The 21136-nt window shown below is 39.9% G+C and overlaps 1 protein-coding gene across 2 annotated transcripts; it reads left to right on the top strand.

The window, feature by feature from the left end:
* Nucleotides 1-257: 257 nt before the first annotated feature.
* On the top strand, nt 258-20066 carry smg7 (SMG7 nonsense mediated mRNA decay factor). 2 transcript variants are annotated; one of them, XM_057334950.1, is made up of 23 exons: nt 258-387; nt 6187-6218; nt 6609-6726; nt 7018-7150; nt 7294-7465; nt 7672-7743; nt 7847-7997; nt 8190-8325; nt 8464-8626; nt 8762-8918; nt 9094-9164; nt 9254-9314; nt 9416-9535; nt 11947-12364; nt 12444-12585; nt 12700-13055; nt 13164-13508; nt 14973-15122; nt 15539-15616; nt 15972-16125; nt 16236-16406; nt 16514-16668; nt 17376-20066. In XM_057334950.1, exons 1-23 carry the CDS (start codon nt 362-364, stop codon nt 17487-17489), a joined length of 3495 nt encoding a protein of 1164 aa, XP_057190933.1. In that variant the 5' UTR covers nt 258-361; the 3' UTR covers nt 17490-20066. The 2 variants fall into 2 exon arrangements, with proteins under 2 accessions (XP_057190933.1, XP_057190935.1); XM_057334952.1 differs by lacking the exon at nt 14973-15122.
* The last annotated feature ends 1070 nt before the right edge of the window (nt 20067-21136 follow it).

The raw sequence follows: 21136 nt of genomic DNA, 5'->3' as shown, positions 1-21136 counted from the left end.
TATTTTATTATCAATTATTATTGTATCTAATTATACTCCTTTAATATGTGTAAATGTCATGTGAAGGACAAGCCATGTATATAAACACTCAGTTTAAGCAGCTGTCCTTGGGTTACACCAGACAAGGTCTCAGCCCTTCGAAGGGAGTAGGGCATAGGGATGCTCGCTTCCGTTTGGAAAGATGCCCAAAATGTAATTACTGTAGGAGAGCGAGGGGGCGCGGCCTGTGACGTAGTCAGCGCGCTCATCTGTGTACGTCTGGGCAGCTTTCTACCAATGACGATGTGATGGACAATATGGCGCCTGGAGTAGATTTAGCTTGTGAACCTGTCGTTGTCTAAAAGACCGGCGATCCAACAGGATGAACCTCTGCGCCCAATACTTGCGGTGAGTTAAAGTCGGAGATTATCAGACTTTAACCGGCGACCGAGTTCGCGGTTTTATTATTGAGGCCAGATCTGGTTGGTCGGAATGTTGCTTGGTTAGCATTGGCTGTCAGTGCTAGATGCCAGGCTAGTTAGCATAATAGCATGTTGTCGAGACACGAAACAGAATGCAAGCAGAATGAGCAGATGTTTTACTTAAATGTCGACTTAAATGCTTGATAGAATTGTGTTTAAGCAAATCGTGATGTTTAATAAAGTGTAAGGAGGACAATACGTATCTCAGTCTGCACATCTGACGTGAGAGTGAGTGTATGCTAGGTGTTGTGATGTTAGCCCGTGTTAGCTACAAACACACCGCTGGAGGAAGTCAGAAAACAATCCAGTCACACATGCTCGCTGTTAACTAACCACTTTGTTCATTTAAGATTATAGGTGAATACGGTTTTTTTTTTTTAAATAAAAAGACTTTCATATTATCCAAATATAATGAAATTGCGTCGCTGCTGTAACGTTAGTTAGGGTTCCATTTTACTTTCATTTCAGGTTGAATAATTCATTGCAGTGATGGAAGAGATGCGACTACGTAACTTACTGATATTGTTTTGGTTCTTTGGTTTTATCAGAATGTGACTGTTGGGTTTTGGCCTTTTGTTGTAATCGTGTATTCATAGTTTTTTTTATCTTCAGCTCATGGCCAGATATTAACATGTTCGACTTGGACAAAGATCAGCATATTTAGTTCAATATGACAATCCTTTTTTAATTCCCCCTTTTGAAACTCCTAAAGTTATTGTCACCCACCGAAAACGAGTCTTGGGATCGGTGAGGCTTAATGTTTTTGTAGCTGATGGCGTCAGTAACCTTGAGTTTGCTATCATTACAACGTGAGGTGAATCTGCTGAGGGAGATTGTATGTGAAAGGTCGTCTTTATTTGCCGCCCGAAAGTGACAAATCCAAAACGATATAAATTATATAAAACCATTTCAAAAAGTTTTTTTTTTATTTTTACGTGTAAAGTTGTTGTAGGCAGCATGTGGTGAGGGGATGTCTTGTAATGGAATGATGGTGCTGTCGCCATAGTGATAGTGAGCGGAGACAGTGGATGGTACACGACTTGGTATTTCGGCTTAATACTTGCAGAAACGGGTGAAGAGGAACATAAAAGCTGAAACATTATATGTGTATTTATTTCTGTTTGGATTTTGAAGCATGGTATCAATTAAAGCTAATGTCTAGGCGAGGGTTTACACAAACTATGGATCAACCACTGACTTGCTTATTCAATCAACCTCATCCAAATGTGTGGGGTCATGTGGTGTCAAGTGAAATTTATCTGCAATTTCCTGCTTTTATATTAGGACATGATTGGGAAGGTGTTTAGTTGAAAGAATAGTTCATCCAAAATAAATATTCTCATAATTTACTCACCCTCATCAATCAACATCACAAATGCATGTGATTTTCTATCTTCAGTTAATTAAAAAAAAATATATATATATATATATTATGCAAATGTAATGTAAGTACATGTATTATTTAACTTAAAATTTGTGGTTGACTGAGTTTTTTAATTGCTGTGCTGATATTGAAAAAGCAATGTGGCCGGTTAAAGCCGCGGTCAGACTTGACTTTGAGCATGCGAAAATCGTTCAGACAGTGGTACGAAAATGGGCGGGCGCGATTCCTCCATTTTTTACATTTCTGTACCGAGAGGTCACGCTGTGACGTTTTGTTCTTCTGTTGGTCTCACGTGATGCGAATTTGCAGGTCAGAGTTCACTAAACTTGAACTTTGCTACCCAGCGAAATATCGTTGGACGGGCTTGCGTTTCTGGTCTGTCGCATTCGCATGCGTATGAATGGAAGTCAATTAGAGAAAAAGACAAGTGTGACCACGGTTTAACTGTTATAATAAAACGTAAATAAAATGACACTAAATAAAAGCATCATCAACAGACTTCAACATGTAAAAAGATACATTCTAGGGCTGGGCAATGGTAAATTTATTTTTATCGATAATCGACTTTAAAATCATCGCGTATGATATGTGTCATATGGTATCATATAAATCCAATAATATCAGATGTGTTTGACTTCATGCAACGTTGCGTAGACGATCGGCGTACTGATGTACCGAGCGTACATCACGTTCGTTGACATAACACAACTCTTTTTCGCCACCTGCTGACGTATTATAGAAATGGTCACTGAACGAATCAGTGAACGAATCTGAACGAATCATTTTGGTGAACGAACTGAAAAAGAACGAATCACTCAAATGAATCATAATTCCCATCACTAACGTTCACGCTAAAGCTTATATCGCATGTTATTACATGGCTCATTTGAATGCTTGATTCTGATTGGCCAGTCGCAACATTCCAAGGGTTGTTATTTTCAAGTAACAACTGCTCAAAACGAATAACACCCTGTAACCCGGATGCTGCAAATCATTTTGAGAGGGGCAGTTTAATATTACACAAAAATTAATTACAAATATGTCTTTTAATAACATATATGACATTATATTTACAAATGATTAAACCAATTTGCCTGTTCGTGATGTTTGAACTAGGGCTGAAACGATTCCTCGAGTAACTCGAGTTATTCGAATACAAAAAATCATCTAGGCAATTTTTGCTGCCTCGAAGCCTCGTTTAATCCATTTAACTACAGTACACACGGAGCACTGCGTTTCCTCACGGACCGTTATTACTGACGCACAGCCCGCTAAACTCTGTTCATGTTACAGTCTCATGCATTCACCGTGAGACACACGCATTTTAGTATGTTCACACGCGTTTCTCATGCTGATAAATAACGGATAGCTTATAGGGCTGTGACGGTTGCCGTAACAACCGCACCACCGCGGTGGTAAAGTGCCATGACGGTGAACTGCCACCGGCGGTAGTGCACGTCACTCTGACAAATATAGGTGTAATAAATATGAGAGTTGCGATAACGATTGCTAGTTGTAGCCTTTCAGTTGTGGGTGGTTTTATTTAAAAGATTTTAAATTAACAGAAATTATTGGCATACGTGTCCGTTGGTGCGTTCGAGCGCAGGCCTGCACGGCAAAACCCAGGTTATTCTGCGGCTTCTGCAATGGATCTTGTTGTGAAATGAACAGATACGTAAAATCAAAACTGGCTATGACCCGCTTGCTTAGTGTCGGAGCGCGCGCAGGTTTTGCCGCGGTTGCGGAGAGACATCTCTTCATTTGCGCTCCTGTGCACATCTTCTGAACGCGCATTTAGTGCAGCTGTACACATTTTAATCTGGACAATGTCAACAAGTAAGTTTCACATCAACGAGTCGGAAAAAGTAAAGTTTTTATGGCAATCTGAATAGGAAAGCCAATGTAGGTTTAAACAGTTTGTTTCAAATGGAATTGTTAAGGACTGTAAGGGTTAATACGCCACTGACTGAAGTTACTGCAACAAGAGCTTTTTTATTTAGTATTTAGCTTTCTTATATCATTTAAGTTTTCATTATTTACTGATGTTTATTTCAATGTTTTATATGCTGTAGCGTGCCGTTTCACTGATGGATTTGCGCGTTAAACATTGACGGATGCTTCATCCTCATTTATTTCAAATATCATATTTCAATTATTTAACAATTTCAAGTATTTAAATAAGGTCTATATTTCTCTTCCACTCGTCATGTGGTTGCTACACGCAAATATAATAATATAAATATTATTTATATAAATAATATATATTTCTCAACCACCGCACCATCGCGGTCGATTTGTCTATTACCACCGTCACAGCCCTAATAGCTTTGAAATGGTGAACTGATATTTGACTTGGTTTTAGTCTATTTTACGAGTGAAACTTGTTTTCCGGCTGCATTGAGTCCATCAAACTAGATGCGGACTAGTTGACACCGAATCCTGTTATTTACACATTTCATCTGTCTGGTCTGCATGTCTGAGTGAATGAAATGCACAGTTTAACGTGCTACACGCGTGATGCTCATGAATTTGTCTGCGTCTGCGCTGAATGAGGACATGAACTTCACCTCCAGAGTTGCTCTGAGAGTTTATTTCACAAACATGTTATTGTTTGAGTGAAGAAACAGACATACTAAAAAATAAGGGTCTTCTGACAACCTGCCAAAATAAAAGTCATAGGCTATTGTTTGAAATTATTAGTTCCATTTTTATTCATGTTTCTTATTTATATATTTGTATTATATTGCATTTTTAATTTAATATGGCAATGGAATGTACTAAATGGGTTTAGTTTTCGCAGATATTAATGTATGCTATTTCAGCAATAAAAACTAATTGTTCTAAAAAGGAAACAAATTAGTTGTTTTACTCATTTTAAGAGACCTGTCTTATTTTCTCTTGTATATTTAGTATTGCTTTTTAATAAAGAAAAAGTACTTATTATCTGAATACCCGATTAATCGATGGAAAAATCAGTAGAATACTCGATTAGTAAAAGAATCGATAGCTGCAGCCCTAGTTTGAACGTTGTTTCTTACTTTAAAACCGAAACTAAACGGCTTTTCCTCGCAGAAGGTCTGCATTTGGTAAAAATTAGCTACTAAAATTTCACTTCACATTTTATGTTTTTTTCTCATGTGGCAAGTAACCGTGTAATAAGTGGGATAATGTACCAGCAGCTGGCTGTTATCGTGAAATAAGCCCCGACAGTCTGATCAGGACCCGACGCGAAGTGGAGGTTATAACACGTAATGTTATAACACGTAATGACATAATGTTATAACACGTATTTTCCATTATTGTTGATTATCGTCTGGTAACTGTCTGTTGTAATCGACATGTGGATATTTGCGAGACATCGGCGATTATACGATAACATCGTCACATCGCCCAGCTAAATAATGAATAAACCACTTTTAATGTGACAAATGAATAAGAATTGTTCTTTTTTTTGTGCATGTAAATGTAATGACATGTCGATAACTCCGACTCAATAAATAAATCATTGGTAAAATAAAACATTTCATTGCGCTAACAATGCAAGGTTGTGGGTTCGATCCCATGGGATTGCACATACCTATGTATAAATGTATAGGATAATGCAATGTAAGTTGCTTTGGATAAAAGCGTCTGCCAAATGCGTTAATGTAAATGCAATGTAAGTCGCTTTGGATAGAAGCGTCTGCCAAATGCATAAATGTAAATATATTTAGTCTTTTCAAAATGCCCTTTGCAAGCCGTTTATGTTCAAAGTATCAGCCTGTCATATTTCCATTTTTCATATAAGTGCCAGAATCTGTTTTATGATGCTGTGAGCCCATCTTTACTTTTGGCGATTGTGGGGTCATGATCCCAAGAACGTTGCTGGATCTACAGTATTTCCTTGATCTTTGGATCTATGTGATCAATGGTCCCATGAGATCAATCAAAATAGTGTCCAATATGACCCCGAATTTGTCAGAATGCAGCCGTGCAATAGTGCGGTCTTGCAATAGACGGTTGTTCAAAAGACCTCTCCAACATCCCTCTCTAGTACCTACATTGAAATGCGCTTCCATGCTCCTTCCGATCTGCTGAAACCATCACAACGTTATCACTTAACTCATCCAGAACCATAACAGTCCTTGTATGAAACAATTGTATTTATAAAAGTATTTTTGTCGTGCTGTATTACTTCTGCGTTGGTTTCTCCTTTGGGCATCATGAGTGTGGTTGGCTCTTGCATGATGAGTTGCTTGTTGTGTTCCTTATCAGAAGATAAATGTTTGCTAAATGACTAGTGAATGCAAATCTCTTCTTTTCTCATGCAATATTATTAATCTATACTTTTTTCCTGAGCAGGCAGGCAGAGGCCCTGAAGGCTGACATGACAGGTATGGCCTATCAGTGCAGTTTCTTCTCTTGTGTAGCGTTTTATAAACATATAGTCATCATCAACTATATATTTGGAAATGTCCTGTATATAAAAATATGAATATCCTTCAAAATATTAAAAAATCTACTTCAGGTTTTTAACTGTAGTAATAAGAATTTGAATGATGTTATTAGAAGTAGTGATGTGATTTATGAGATTGCTTGCAGTCTGTTGCTATGTTTCATATTTGTCGTCCTATCCCTGTCACTCTGGTAACCATGGCATTGAATGTGGTTACTAGGATGTCTTTCTCCAAAGGAACTGAAAGGCGCCCATAGACGGAGTCACATTTGACAGCGTGTTCTGCAGCATTATCTGTTTAACATGTTCCTCCCTGTGTGTCGTGCAGATTCAAAGCTCGGAGCGGCGGAGGTCTGGACATCACGACAGGCTCTTCAGGACTTATACCAGAAGATGCTGGTTACAGACCTGGAGTACGCCCTGGACAAGAAAGTGGAACAGGATCTGTAAGAATGCTAATAATACACATCGATTCATATACATTACATGCATGACTCACGATAGGCATGCTTGCTGCAAGAGTTTGTTTAGTACATGGATAGATCTGCAATATCCAATGATTTCAGCTTTCCTGTAGCTCAGTGGTTAGAGCATGGCGCTAGCAACACCAAGGTCATGGGTTCGATCCCAGGGATCAAATGTATAGTATAATGCAATGAAAGTCGCTTTGGATAAAAAATGCATAAATGTATATGTTGTTGACTGTTATTTTGTTTTCTGAACTCTTGTGTTTCCAGCTGGAACCATGCTTTTAAGAATCAAATAACAACACTACAGAGTCAAGCTAAGAACAGAGCCAACCCCAATCGAAGTGAGGTGCAGGCCAATCTCTCCCTGTTTCTCGAGGCAGCTAGCGGATTCTACACACAAGTAAGTTTTGTTTCTGTTAGATGCAGATTGTGGATGAAGAGGCTGTGCGTCACATGACCAATCGTCATGCTTTTGTGCCATGTCATTCTGCCCTCAAAAATGAGGTTCTGCAGGAGATCCAATTGGTTTCTGGTTCTTTTCAGCTGTTGCAGGAGCTGTGTACGGTGTTTAATGTGGACCTGCCTTGCCGTGTGAAATCGTCACAGCTTGGCATCATCAGCAATAAACAAAGCACCACCAGCGCCATCGTGAAGCCCCAGCCCAGCTCCTGTTCCTACATCTGCCAACACTGTCTCGTCCATCTTGGAGATATCGGTGAGCTTGCTCCAAAATGAAAATGAACTAATCGATAATTGAGAAACATTTGAATAACGTTTGAGTAACGTTTGAATAACGTATTTCCCTTTGGTTAAAAATCATAGATGTGTGGCTCCGAAATATGTCATGTATTATAAATAAAAATAGCAATTAATGCACTGAAGAATTTTATTGGTTTATTGGTTGTTTTTTGCAATCCACAGCACGCTATCGTAACCAAACCAGCCAGGCTGAGTCGTACTACAGACATGCAGCTCAACTTGTTCCTTCTAATGGTTTGTGTCTGTTCATTCGATTTTCACACGTCCTCAGACACATAGTTTACGATTAGAACTAAAAAGAACAAAAACCTGATGTTTTTACTCTTTCAACTCCCAGGACAACCGTACAATCAGCTGGCCATACTGGCCTCCTCCAAAGGAGATCACCTCACAACAATCTTCTACTACTGCAGGAGCATTGCTGTCAAATTCCCCTTTCCTGCTGCATCCACCAACCTGCAGAAAGCTCTTTCCAAGGCCCTTGAGAGGTCAGATGATATCCCTAATGGGCCTGCAGACACGGATAACTTTCAGTACATCATTTTACAAATTTACGACCCTGTCAGTACTGTTAGTAGGACATTTTAAAATGAGCTCGCGTTGAATCTGGAGGTAAATTTCGGTAAGAAATGATTTATTTGTTAATGCTTCATTCTTGTGTCTCCTTTAACCTTGTACAGCCGTGACGAGGTCAATGCAAAATGGAGCGTGTCTGATTTTATCAAGGCCTTCATCAAGTTCCACGGCCACGTTTATCTCTGCAAAAGCCTGGACAAGCTCAACACCCTGAGAGAGAAGCTGGAAGAGCAGTTTCAGGTATGGCCAAAAAACGCTAGCCGTTGAACCATATCACTGATGACTCCCAACAAGAACGCCGTGTTCACTGAAACATTGTTGACAGATATCATCTTTCCATGAGTTCTTCTGACATTCTGTTCATAAATTGCCCTACAGAGACTGATTCTCCAGAAAGCCTTCAGCTCGCAGCAGCTGGTGCACATCACGGTGATAAACCTCTTTGAACTGCACCACCTTAGGGACTTCAGCAACGAGGCGGATGATCAGAGCTACAGCTCGGATGAACAGATCAGCTGGATCCAGCTCCTCGGCCTCTTTAGTACGCCCCGCTCTATGTTACTGATATCTAGGGAGTGATTGTGTTAAAGAAAGTGACAATTAGACCGTTCAGATGTAACAGTCTCACGAGCTGTAGTTTGTGATGGTGTTGTAATGGAATTGTTTCTTCCTTTAGTGTCTTTCCTGGGAGTGATGTTAAGCCGTGCTTTACTTAATAAGAACCGAGAAGAGATCACGGGGGAGTGCCCGCTTCCTGCTATCAAAGTGTCACTGGATTGGCTGAGGCTGAGGCCCAGCGTGTTTAATGAAAGTGCCGTGGGCAAGCGACAGCAGTAAGAAGCTTTTTTTCTTCATATGTTATGTTTGCAGAAACCCATCATTATCTCATAAATTTCTGAAAAAAATCTCTTAGCATTACTTCATGATGATATTTAATAAGGTTCATCCTGAGCCTATATTCTGAGCTATTGAACGTTGTTAAAATGACACATCTTTGGCTTCTCGCAGCATCTGGCCGTGGCTGGTGTCCATTTTGAACAGCTTCCAGCCGAAGGAGGAGGACGTGTCGGATGCATCAGGTATCACACGCTTACATTGGAAATAGATTCTCAGGGTAGTCGCTTAAGTCCACGTAATACCCTGCTAATGTTGTGACTGTCTTTCACAGTGATTCCTCTGCCTGAGGAGTTTGAGCTGCAAGGCTTTCTGGCCCTTCGGCCCGCACTACGGTAACCCTTCCTTAGCATTTTTGATTTTCTTGCTGGTGTTGTGCTTTTTCTTCTGTTAGCTTTATTTGATGTATTAAGGTTGTTGTTCATGAACATTCCAGGATGCTAGACTTCTCTAAAGGACACCAGGGGATGGTGGTTGGCAAAGAGAGCCTGTTAGTGCTTGACCGACACCAGAGGCTTGTCAGCCTGGGCAAGTGGGTGGCTGACAACCAACCACAGTGAGTCTTTGCTTCTCTTTTGTTTTCTTTTACTCATGGCTTCTTTCATCTTTCTTTCAGTTTCCGTATTTCATTACAGTTTGCTGTCTTTTAACATCTCAATCTGTTATGCGCAAGTGGGAGTTGCTGAAATTTTCCTTGGTCACGAATGCTTAGTTTCAAGATGTCAAACATAGGGATGGGTATCGTTAAGATTTTATCGATATCGATACTGGTACTTATCAATACCGTTATTGATACTACGCTCTATAATTTGATGCAAAAACACATGATGTGAAAAGATGTTAAACATTTTAAGTTTCTTCATTACAGCTGAGCTTTAGAACAGTTTACAAATGCTTCTGAGCAAACAGAAAATGCCACATAACAAAACGTGTGTGTGTTCCTTAGCATACCACTTACGGCACTTAGCATTTGCATTGGAGTACATCATAATGTAATTCAACATAGTTACTTTACATCACTATGGTTATTTGGCTGGTAGACCGTATTTATTTTTTCCTTTCTGGTTTTGGGTCTACATAAATTTAAGTACTATTTTCAAAGCAAGTAATATTTTTTTAGTACAATTTTTTATCATTTTACTAGCACATTTACTTCAATTTACTAAAGTAAGTAAATATTCTCCGTGGCAGAATTATTTTAAAAATTGTTCTCAAATTAAGGACCTTTATTTTGACGGGTTTCCGCAAAGGGGTGTTTGACGGAAGCTTCCTCGTTGTGAAACGCGTACGCTGAAAGCTTCACAAGCGCAACCATGCCACTCTTTCACTCATAAACAAGCAAAACAAGCAGATTACAAATACATCACGGAAATCATATGGTCCTAGACATCACACATACGTCGAGCAAACTTCGGCCATTCGGACATCATTCAGGGATGGAAAATGTCAGGCAGCAGCCTCTAATTCGCCATTTAACACCTGAATACACAGAGATAAAACAACGCAAGTATCGATAACAGTATCGTTTGTCATGAAGCTTATCGATACTCTGGTATCGACCCAATTATGTACCGGTCCAAAAAAGTAGCGGTTCTCGGTACCCATCCCTAGTGATTTTACTAAAAACACTCGCATTAACAAATTTCCAACACATTATTAGGAAATGTTGAAAATAATTAATTTCAAACCTTTTACTGACCATTTAACACAATTTCGAACATTTTTTTTTACAAAAAAGGGTCTTAAAAATTCCCATTACAATTTAAAACGGTCAATCCCATAGCATGTTTTGCTAAATAAAAAAAAGGAAGCCATGATGCCTGAGCAAGTTTTTATTAATTATACATAAGACATTAATTCATTATATTTTAATAGAAAATTATACATGTAACATTTTGTAAATGTATAAATCTACCCGTTTCAGTAATGAGAATGAAAAAAGTCACAGCGTATTAAGCTTTTAACTAAAATATAAATACTAAAAGTAATATGTTAACCTGTTACCAGATACTGATAGATTTTTTTTTACATAAAATCAGACTTAATTTAGATATATTTGTGCTTGTTTAAACAGTCCTTTAAAAAATGTTACAGAGGATGAGAATATCATGGATACTTATTATTTTCACTATATCTTGATTTTTATTATATATGAATATTCTCTTTTTTTCTGTCATCCAGTAGAATATCCAATGTTTTTTTTAGAATATTTTCATTTTAAATTACAATGTATAATGCATTCAATCAGACAAATCGGGATGCTTGCGAAAATGAGAATTTCAGCAGAAAAAGCTATAAAATACCTTAATTCATTCTTTTGTTAAAAGTATGCTTCTGCAAGGTAGATAAAACGGTTATGTTTATTATGACATGCTTTGTGTTACCGATTAAATGTTTTATCATTAAAATCTTTATTGCCATAATGTTGTGGTGGTTTCGTGAGAATGACCCATATACATGTATGTGTACATAATTATTACAGTAAACAATCTACAATGTATACAGTAATGAATTTATTACTGATAGAGATGTTTTCACCTTGGTTTTTTTTACAATATTTGTCTTTTTCCTACTATAAAAGGTTAGTCTTAAGTCATGGAGTACGTTTTATTGGTTAAACATTGTAAAGACATAATGTGAGCAATAATTTAGGAATTCTTCATTGCAACAATAAATAAAGGAATCATATCAATCTTCATGTACAGTTTTAAATGCCTATATATTTTGTACCATCAAAGTTGAAAAGTCATAAAACACTTTCCAAATAGACCAAAGTATACCAAGTTTGTTACCATTTCTAAAGCAAGACATGAGGTCATTTTGGTTATCCATTGAAGAACTGTAAAATTTGATTCTGTTTTCATGAACGGGCACTTATACAGTATGTTTAGCCTCCAGCAGACAAAGATTTCGCATCGGGATCATTCACATATTTTACTCAGGAGGGCGATTTGATTTTGCCAACAGGTTGATCCAGTGTCGCATCAGTGATGGCCTTTTGCTCTTCATCACTGATATCCCCGAGATGGTGGTGGAGGAGCCACAGGAGAAAGACACACCTGTACTCCAGGAGTCATCTAACGGAGAGCAGACACCCAACGACAGCACCCAGGGCCTGAAGTCTGTCCTGTCAGCCGGGAAGAACCAGAACAGCGGGCTGGACGCCAGCGAAAGACCCGTGGTCACGTTCAAAGAGAACATCAAACCCCGCGAGCAGAGCAAAGAACAGAACAGGAACTTGCAGCAGAGGGATGCAGTGAAGGACAGAGCCGGCTTTAATAAAGGAAATGGAATACAAGGGAAGAACGAGCAGAAGAAAGAGGGCAAGAGGAAGAGCGAGGTGAAGAAGAACAATCACGATAAATCAACAGATGTTGGGAAGCAGGTGAGGTTCATTCAAATTTCATTTTGCTCAAAGTTCACCTCACGTGCGACTATAAACTTGACTCTTGTTTTGTGCGAAGGTGAAGACTCAGACCGAGATGAGGAAGACACCAGTGTCTGAAGCGAGGAAGACTCCAGTCACACAGACTCAAACCACATGCTCTTCTCAGTTTATTCCCATTCACCACCCTGGAGCTTTCCCTCCTTTGCCCAGCAGACCAGGTACGCACACACACGCACGCACGCACGCACACACACACACACACACACACACACACACACACACACAAAAGGTGTTAGACCTACGTATTTATTTATCTGTGCTTGTGTTCCCAGGTTTTGCTCCACCTGCTTATGTGATTCCTCCTCCTGTGGCGTTCTCCATGAGCCCGGGCTTCACCTTTCCCGCCAGTGTTTCTGTCACTGCCCCCTTCCTCCAGACCGCCTCCCACCCTCAGTCTGCTAATCAGGTGCAGACGGGCAAACCCTCACACATTCCCTACAGCCAGCAGAGGCCATCTGGCCCGGGAGCCCTAAACCAGGGTCCTCTCCAGTCTCAGCAGCCTCCTCCCCCTCAGCCATCCCAGCAGGCCTTGCAACAGCCTGTTCAGCTACAAGTACAACAGCAGTCGCCCACCAAGCAGAGCTCGCAGCTGGGCAAGAGCCCGCCGCATCTTCACAGCATGCAGCAGGTAATGCCACGCGCTTGTGCTGGGGTTTTCCTGACAGGATCTTATTACCGTGGTTACCGCTCGAAACGTGAATGCTGCTGCTGCTAATCTTTCTTTTTGTCTCTGTAGCCTTTCATGCAGGTGACCGAGCAGGCTGGTCAAATGTGGAACCAGCACCAAAATCAGCCCAGCATGCAGAAAATGCCCATGCAGATGCCAGTCAAACCGCCTTTCTTCATGCCCACCCAGGATCCCATGAACCTCTTCGATCATCCCATGAGCATGCAGCCTCCTCAACCCAGCATGGACAAGAAGATGAAGTTTCCGGAAGTCAAAGTCCAGGATTTCTTTTGGGAGCCTTCGTACCACATGGGAGGAGAGGGCAGGGGTGGAATGGTGGACAGGATGGGCAAACGTCAGCCTGGAGTCTTCTGCCCCGACCAGGAGAACATGCCCAGAGGCCCTCCATATGAAGTTAGTCATTTAATCTACATTTGAGCATTTTATCTCGGAGAAGAATGCTAAATATAATACCGTCATCCTGTATACTGCAGAAATTGTAATGCGAGTAGCGTCTACATGTGCATAGTAGGCCGTTTTTCAGTACACAATACACGCATGACCTAGTGTATATTTCAAAACGGTTGGTCTGTGACACGCATTCGACCGCAGTTTGTTTCAGCCATTTTCAACATCGCTTTCAGACAGCTAAGAGTTGGGACATTTACAGTATATGCAAATGCCAAATTTATATCTGAACGTCACACGCTGACTTCACAATGCAACATGATGGTGTCAGGAGTAGTATGTAGTACGCTACTTGTTTTTCACAACGTTGCACATATACTATTTCAAAAATTTAAAGTTAGTGTGAAACACGGGCTGCTCATTGTTCACTTTTAGTTGGGATTTTATTCCGTTTATTTGTGTTTCATACAGGCGTATTCCCTGTAATCTGTCATGACTTCGATTGTCATGGTTTTGGTTTTCCAGCATAAGCTACAGATCATTTACAAATGCCTTCGATCTCATCGAAACTTGATCTCAGCGAGGTCTTGCTGAGATGTGCATGCTTTTTGATCGTTCGTCTTTTTTTCGAATGCTGCATCTCTAAAGACCCGTACATTCCGAATGATAGTTACTACAAAGGTCAAATGAAGAAATGCACCAATACAAAATTTCTCCACCGATAGCTGATTATTCCGAGTGATATCTGCCGATACTGATACCGATTCTGGAGATTCAATTAATATTTCTTAACTTTATGAGTGTTATTAATTCATATAATGACTGATAATATTGAATATCAAACTGGTGATGTTTCTTAACATTTTCTACATACAGAGCACAAATTCATTGCATTTTCCTGTCCTCTTTTTATTGTCGGGATATATTGGCCCTGGTCATCGAATGTTTTTTAAAATAACTGCAGATAGCTGATCGCGTGAAAATTGTTTTTATTGACCGATACCGATTATTGGCCGATACATCGGTGGATCTCTAGCACAATTGTAAAGAGAAAATTGGGATTTTTTTTCAAATAAACCCATTCATCCAAATCGAAAAGGTTTATGCATTTAAAACGTGAAACTGCAACGAACAAAATCATTTTATTTGGACACTAATATAGTTATCGTGCTTGGTGTGAACAGGCCTTAACTCTGCAGTGAAGATATCAGTATAGGACAGATGTGAGAGATATTTATTTTCAGGTGCTATTGTGTCCTGACCACATTTATACCCCCACAAATATAGTTTGACGCATTCTTTTTGGCCAACAAAATTATTGCGGATAATTTAGGAGCCTTTTGATTGGCTGAAGCAGAAATCAGGGTGATAATGGAGCAGATCTTCAATAGCTTCCTATTTTCTTACATCCTGTTTCTCTCATCTCTCTTCCCTTTTCCTCCTTCCCCGTTGTTCTTCGTCTCTCACTAGGACAACAAGAGCTCCCCTCTTCTGCCCCCAGACCTGTTAAAGACTCTGGCGGACTTTGAGGAGGAGGAGGAGCTTCTCTTTACTAAACCTCATGATTTCTACCAGGCCTTGGCTGGTCCTCTTAGCTCTGCTCCTGGAAGAAACATCTTTGTATGTAGCTCTCCTCCTATTATGTCATCAGCATGGAGTGGATGGAGTTTTTCATTTGTTTATGAAACGAATCCTGTACACACTGTCAGTCACGTTAGACACACCCATTTATTCTGTAATACTTTGTGAGATTTTAAGTCGATAAGAATACATCTTTAGACCTAGAAGTGGTTTAAGAGAATCTTGAGAAACCGATTCAGTCAAGTGTGTCCAAAGTTTGGACTGATGGTCTGTGTACTGTATGTAAATATGAATAAGTAATAAATGAATATGTAAAAACAATACACCGTTACAGTTTTCTGCGTTCTGCTCTGAAATGACCTGATCATATCTGTATATTTCAATTTTGGAACTTGAATTTGTTTTGTTTTGATGTGGTTAAAATGGTTTTACTTTATATGCTTTTTTCTCTGTAGCTGCCAAGTCAGTCTAGGCTGGACAGTGGATCGGATGTGATCGGTCAGTCCTCTCTTCTCCCCCGATTTTCCATTCAGGTAAACCTGCTGTGCTCAAAAACGCATATTTAGTTTAGTCCTCCCTTGTGTTATGAATCCAAAGAGTCACCAGGTGGCAGTGTTTTACTGCGTTTTCTTAAAACATTTTTTGCTTGTTGGTTTTGAGGTGGATTTGTTATCACTTATGGATCATAAAGTAATTGGCAAAATTAACAAAATGATTATGCAAGTCCAGATCTGGCTTACAGAATTTTATGATCCCAAACACCCCTCTTCTCTCCATTACTACCTGTCATCTCACCAATATAGTAACTATATAAGTGACGGAAATTCTGATAAATAAAAAAGTCCCTAAAGATTTCAGCAAATGATTCTGATTGCTTTTTTTTCAAAGGAGAGCTACCAGAACAACAGCATTTTTAGCGAGGCCTACGGTAAAAACATGCCCCCTGCGTCTAAGCCAGACGCACCCATGATGCACCAGGAGCCCTCTCTCTACTCCCTGTTTGAAGGAACTCCATGGTCCCCTTCACTTCCTGCTAGCTCAGGTATTTTAAATGATTCATTTTGTTATTTTATCACTTTGTACAACAAGCAGGTAACGCAGAGTAATTTGAATAATACACGAATGATCTCTAACCTCTGTTGTTTTTAATAGATCACTCAACACCAGCCAGTCAGTCCCCTCACTCTTCCAACCCAAGCAGCCTGCCTTCATCCCCTCCCACCCACAGTCACAGCTCCCTGCCCTTCTCCAACTTCGGCCCCATTGGGACGCCCGACAGCAGAGACCGCCGGGCACCTGACCGCTGGAAAGCTGACAAGACCGGTAATACTGCCAGCTATCTCAATGAGTGCATAAAGGCTAACGGTTCAGTTTAGGACTGGCTCTTACGAGGAGGGATGTAACTATTGTGGTGGTTTTATATTCACAAGGTGTGAGTGGCTTCGGGTTGGACTACCTGCCTTCGGCTTCGTCCTCATCTGTGTCAGAGAATAACAGCTGGCACCAGGGGGCGCCAACCAACAGCTGGGCGGCCCAGGACATGCCAATGGAGGATTCCTCTACTGTCCTCCTTGACAGTTTTAAGGTACTGTGGGATTTTCCCATGCATTTTTTTTCTGCAGATATCAAGCTTCATATATTTGTAAAGCATCCGTGAAACATCACAATAGCTGACTTTTTGTGATTTATAGTTTTCAGTTTTATCAAGTTTTATTTAAATTTTAAAGTTTTATATTTAAATTAAAACTTAATAATACCTTTTTAGTTTTTATCAATTAAAACTTATTAATAAAACTGAAAACAAAAAATATAAACTTGAGATTTGGTAAAAATTAGTAGTTCACAGAATGAAACAAAAATGATTTACCTAAACACATACCTATATTTTCAAATCAGAAAAATTGATCTCTTTATTTTCTGCAGCTATATATATATATATATATATATGTATATATGAAGTTTATTTTAATTTCATGTTTACTTAAGTTCAATTTTTTGAAATTTTGTTATGTGCCTTTTATTTGTTTATTTTTTATATTGCTGTATACTTTATTTCAGTTTTAATTCTTTTTTTTTTAAATTTCAGCTAATAATTTTAGTGCTTCAACTTTTAACTAAGTAAAACTTATGCTATTTCAGCAGTAAATTAAAGTTATATTCAGGATAGTATTTTATTTGACTAACAGAAGTTTTAAGTTTGAATAGTTTTAAGAAAATCTTGATTTGGGGATCACACTGGGATGTCGCGCGTTCATTCCGTTCACGTTTCCGTTCTTCTTTCTCTTTACGTAGTCAATCTGGTCGAGCTCTATGATGCAGCCCGGTCCGTCTGCGCTGGAGCAGCTCCTGATGCAACAGAAACAGAAGCAGCAGCGCGGCCACGGCAACATGAACCCGCCACACTGAGAGTCCACGGGGAAGAAGCACTTGTGTGAAACACGATTCAACGGAAGAGGTGAAACACCACAAGCTCCAATCGGAAATTTCCAGCATTACCTGCGCGTGGAGGCTGGAGACGGCGAACGATGCGAAGCGACAGGCTCAAATGAACCGCTCGCCTGACCGACGGGGGACGTGCAGCCCTCTTACTCTCCTCTAACTCTCTCACTCACTCTGTCTGTCTCTCTCCCCGTGCCTCTACGGCCACGAGGGCGTGCGAGCGCCTGACCCGTCACGCCGCTCGGCACGTAGCCGCTGCAGATCACTGACTCTGAGGGAAACAACCTTCCTCTCTGATTGCCACCTCACTTCCTCTGGGGGTCAAAGGTCATTCTCCTGTCTCATCCGGACTCCTTGACTACAGACTCTGGACTAGATGCCCTCATGCCGCCTGCTTAAACGGCTCTGTGTTACCGACACACAGAGAAGGTGTTTGTGCACGTGTGTGTCAGAAAAGGATGTTTAATGGTGGGCAGGAGTGGTACAGCGAGGGACACAAAGAAAGAAGGACTTTTTTCGCTTTTTATTCCAAATCTGGATTCATTTTCTCGGAGGAGGGATCTGTGTCGCTGTGTAAAAAAATACGCGAAAAAGTTGGATGAATGAAGGATGAACCTGTTCTTCTAGAGAGCACGCTGGGATATTAGAAGATAGATTGACACATGGATTATGATGTTGTCATGTACAGTCTGATTTGTAAGAAGTGTTTGGAGAACGGGACGGGGAAAGTCTCACGTTGCAACCATTATGAAGCTTATAGCAACATTGAAGCTCGATCGGTATCAAACAGAGCTGGGGTTAGACTAGATGTAGATGTAGGACGTAGTATCATTAGCTGCAATAGAGACTGCAATTATTAACAATACTGTATTTTGTGACTTGTTCTGTAGCAGTTTTAGCTCGCTGAAATATTATTCAGTAAATATGTTCAATAGTTTACTGCTAACGGGGGAGTTCATTATGTGCCGCCCCTATTTCCTGCTCCTCCCTGTTTTTTTGAGCATCTTTACGCTAGCTTACACGCGTGACGCGTCTTTTGTTCATGTTCTGCCTTTTAATAGTTTTATCAGCTCTCTTTGTGCCTGGTCTGTGTTTTTCTCTTTTCCTTTTGTTGTTTTTTGTTCCGTTTCGTTTTAATGGATTGTTCACATCACTATCATGGTTGGCACTGTTGGGAAGTTAATAGCTAGACAAACGGGTCCGTCGCTGTTAGCAAACAGGGATGGAAGCCAGGGAGACTGAATATACAATCTCTGCAGCCGCTGTACACAGTTCAGAAGCCACTGAGAACTGCGCTTGGGCTGAAGAAAGACATCCGACAGGACTGTAGAACCATAAGCGTGCTAGTTACGCTAACTTTACGTATAGCTACCGCTGCGCTTAGCACTAAGAAACGGGAGGAAGAGCGTTAGCCCTGCTGCTTTACTCGGTAATGTTCTTATAACGTATATCATTGGCTGCCTCAGGTTAGTGGCCCCGGATGTAATGTTTTCTCTCATACTGATTTTTCAGTAGATGATATAGCACTGAGTCGACCTTTTAAGGATCTCTGAGCTTTTTGTTTGGTAGAAATGTTTCGGGGCCAGGGGTTAGCGTTGGATAGGCTGGGATATGTATAAAAATGTTCACAGTTGTTATTTCTTCCCGGTCAAACAGCAAAGGCGATTTTCGTTCGGCGAAGGTCGTACGACAGACGTATGATGAGAATAAAGCGTGTTTTTATTTTTGAGTAGAGAACATTTTATCAAAGACAAACTTTAAATGACGTGTCTATTTGCCGTGTGATTGTGCTTATCTCTTGTTGCATTTAAAATCGTATTAAAAATAGAGGTATAAATAATCAAAGGAACCTTAGAAGTTCAGTTTAGGTCAAAGTAAACATTTGAAAACGTTTCGAGGGGAGCCTCGGGCCCCTTACTTTTTTCATTTTAGAAATGTTCAACAAGGCGTTTCAGACGTCTGTGCTCTGATTGGCTGGTTGCTGTGGATGCCTAACAGTCTTTTATTTTGGATGGACTTGTGGTGCACAGTCTTGTGAATGTGCTTAAGTTTTGGACGCCCTGTATCTCACTGCATTGTAAATGTGGATTCCCCTGTTGTCCAGCATCCGACTTTTAACCGTGGCTTCTGTAGTGATGTACATTACCATGCTGATCACAAGGACAACAGCCTTGCGCCTTTGCGCCGTAATATAACATTCCAATGGTAAAGCGATTAAAAAAAACCCCAGAAAAAAACAGCCAGCTTTTTACAGCAACTGCACAGTTAAATTTACCACTAAGTTAAGTTCTCCCAACTTTAAATTCAGTCGGCCACTCCTGAAATTCTGCATGAAATACATCGTTCAGAATGCCTTTTGTTTTGGATGAAGGAGATATCGGGTAAAGTTTTTTGTTTGTTTTTTAAGCGGAATTTGTCAGGGAATAATTGGGGGTGAGGATATCTCCTTCTTTAATGGGCTTGAGTTGTGTTCTTGTCTTTTTGTGGACACTTATAAATGCTGACATCAGCCATGCCTTTAATAAAATAAACCATGTCCTCATATATGAAGTCCTTGAGTCTGTTTTTGTTTACACACAGGTGTTTTTGTACTATACCAGTACCGCATGATAATACCATGGTACTTTGACACATACCATAGTACTAAAATTCATGTACCATGTAAATTATATGGTGCTCCAATGTGTCAAAACACCTACAATGTTACTTTCTCTTCCAAGTTTTATAATATAAATTGTATTTATGAATTACATTATAGTTTACATTTAAACAGGATACTTGCAAAATACACCATGTAACATACTATTTAGACCCAATAAACTCTGGGAACCAAATATCCCCAAAATAACATTAGTGAACTATTCCAGTACAAATCACAAATGGTACGTTCATACAACTACTGTAGAAGGAAACTGAACTGAAGTTTACTGTAAATCACAGACGTGTGCATTGTGTGCTCTCTAGAAATGTAAGAGAATGGGTTTTTCTTCCTCAGCCTCTCACCCGCTTCCTGACAGGAAACCAGAATGGTTTGAGATCAGCTTACCACATATGCCAGCTGCCTTATCATCTTTCTCCTTAATGCAAACTCCATTGAACCGTTTTTGTTATTGAATATTTCAGTGTGTACTTACCACACTGAGTGAAACTATGACAAGCCTTTACATAAACTCAAAATGCACGTCTGTTTCCTACTGGGTTGTTATTCTTGCCAGAGCCTCAGTTGTTGCCTGACAGCCTTCATTAGCCCAATGTACCTGGGCAATTCCGTGAAAATGTCAACCTTACCACGAAAAAATTAAGTTTTTACCAGCGGTTTTTACTATGGTAACAGCACAGATTTTAACATTTGGTGGTTCAAATACCCATGTGAGATCTCTCTTCAAATTTGTAAAGCATTTGTTTTATTTTTAGTGCATGATTTTTCATAGTCAGGTAAGTGCCATTTTCAGGATTGTCACATCCATAACGCTACATATTCCTCATAAATGGACACATGAAAATGAATATAAAGTAACTATTTTATGTTCTATAAAGAGGCATCCCTTCTCCATTCATTGGGTATTATTGCTTCAGGATTGTGCATTTTATTTTATAGAAATCCTACAAAGTTC

Source organism: Triplophysa rosa, linkage group LG5 (genome assembly GCF_024868665.1).
Source record: "Triplophysa rosa linkage group LG5, Trosa_1v2, whole genome shotgun sequence".
Lineage (NCBI taxonomy): Eukaryota > Metazoa > Chordata > Actinopteri > Cypriniformes > Nemacheilidae > Triplophysa > Triplophysa rosa.
This window is presented reverse-complemented; position numbering and strand designations above follow the sequence as displayed.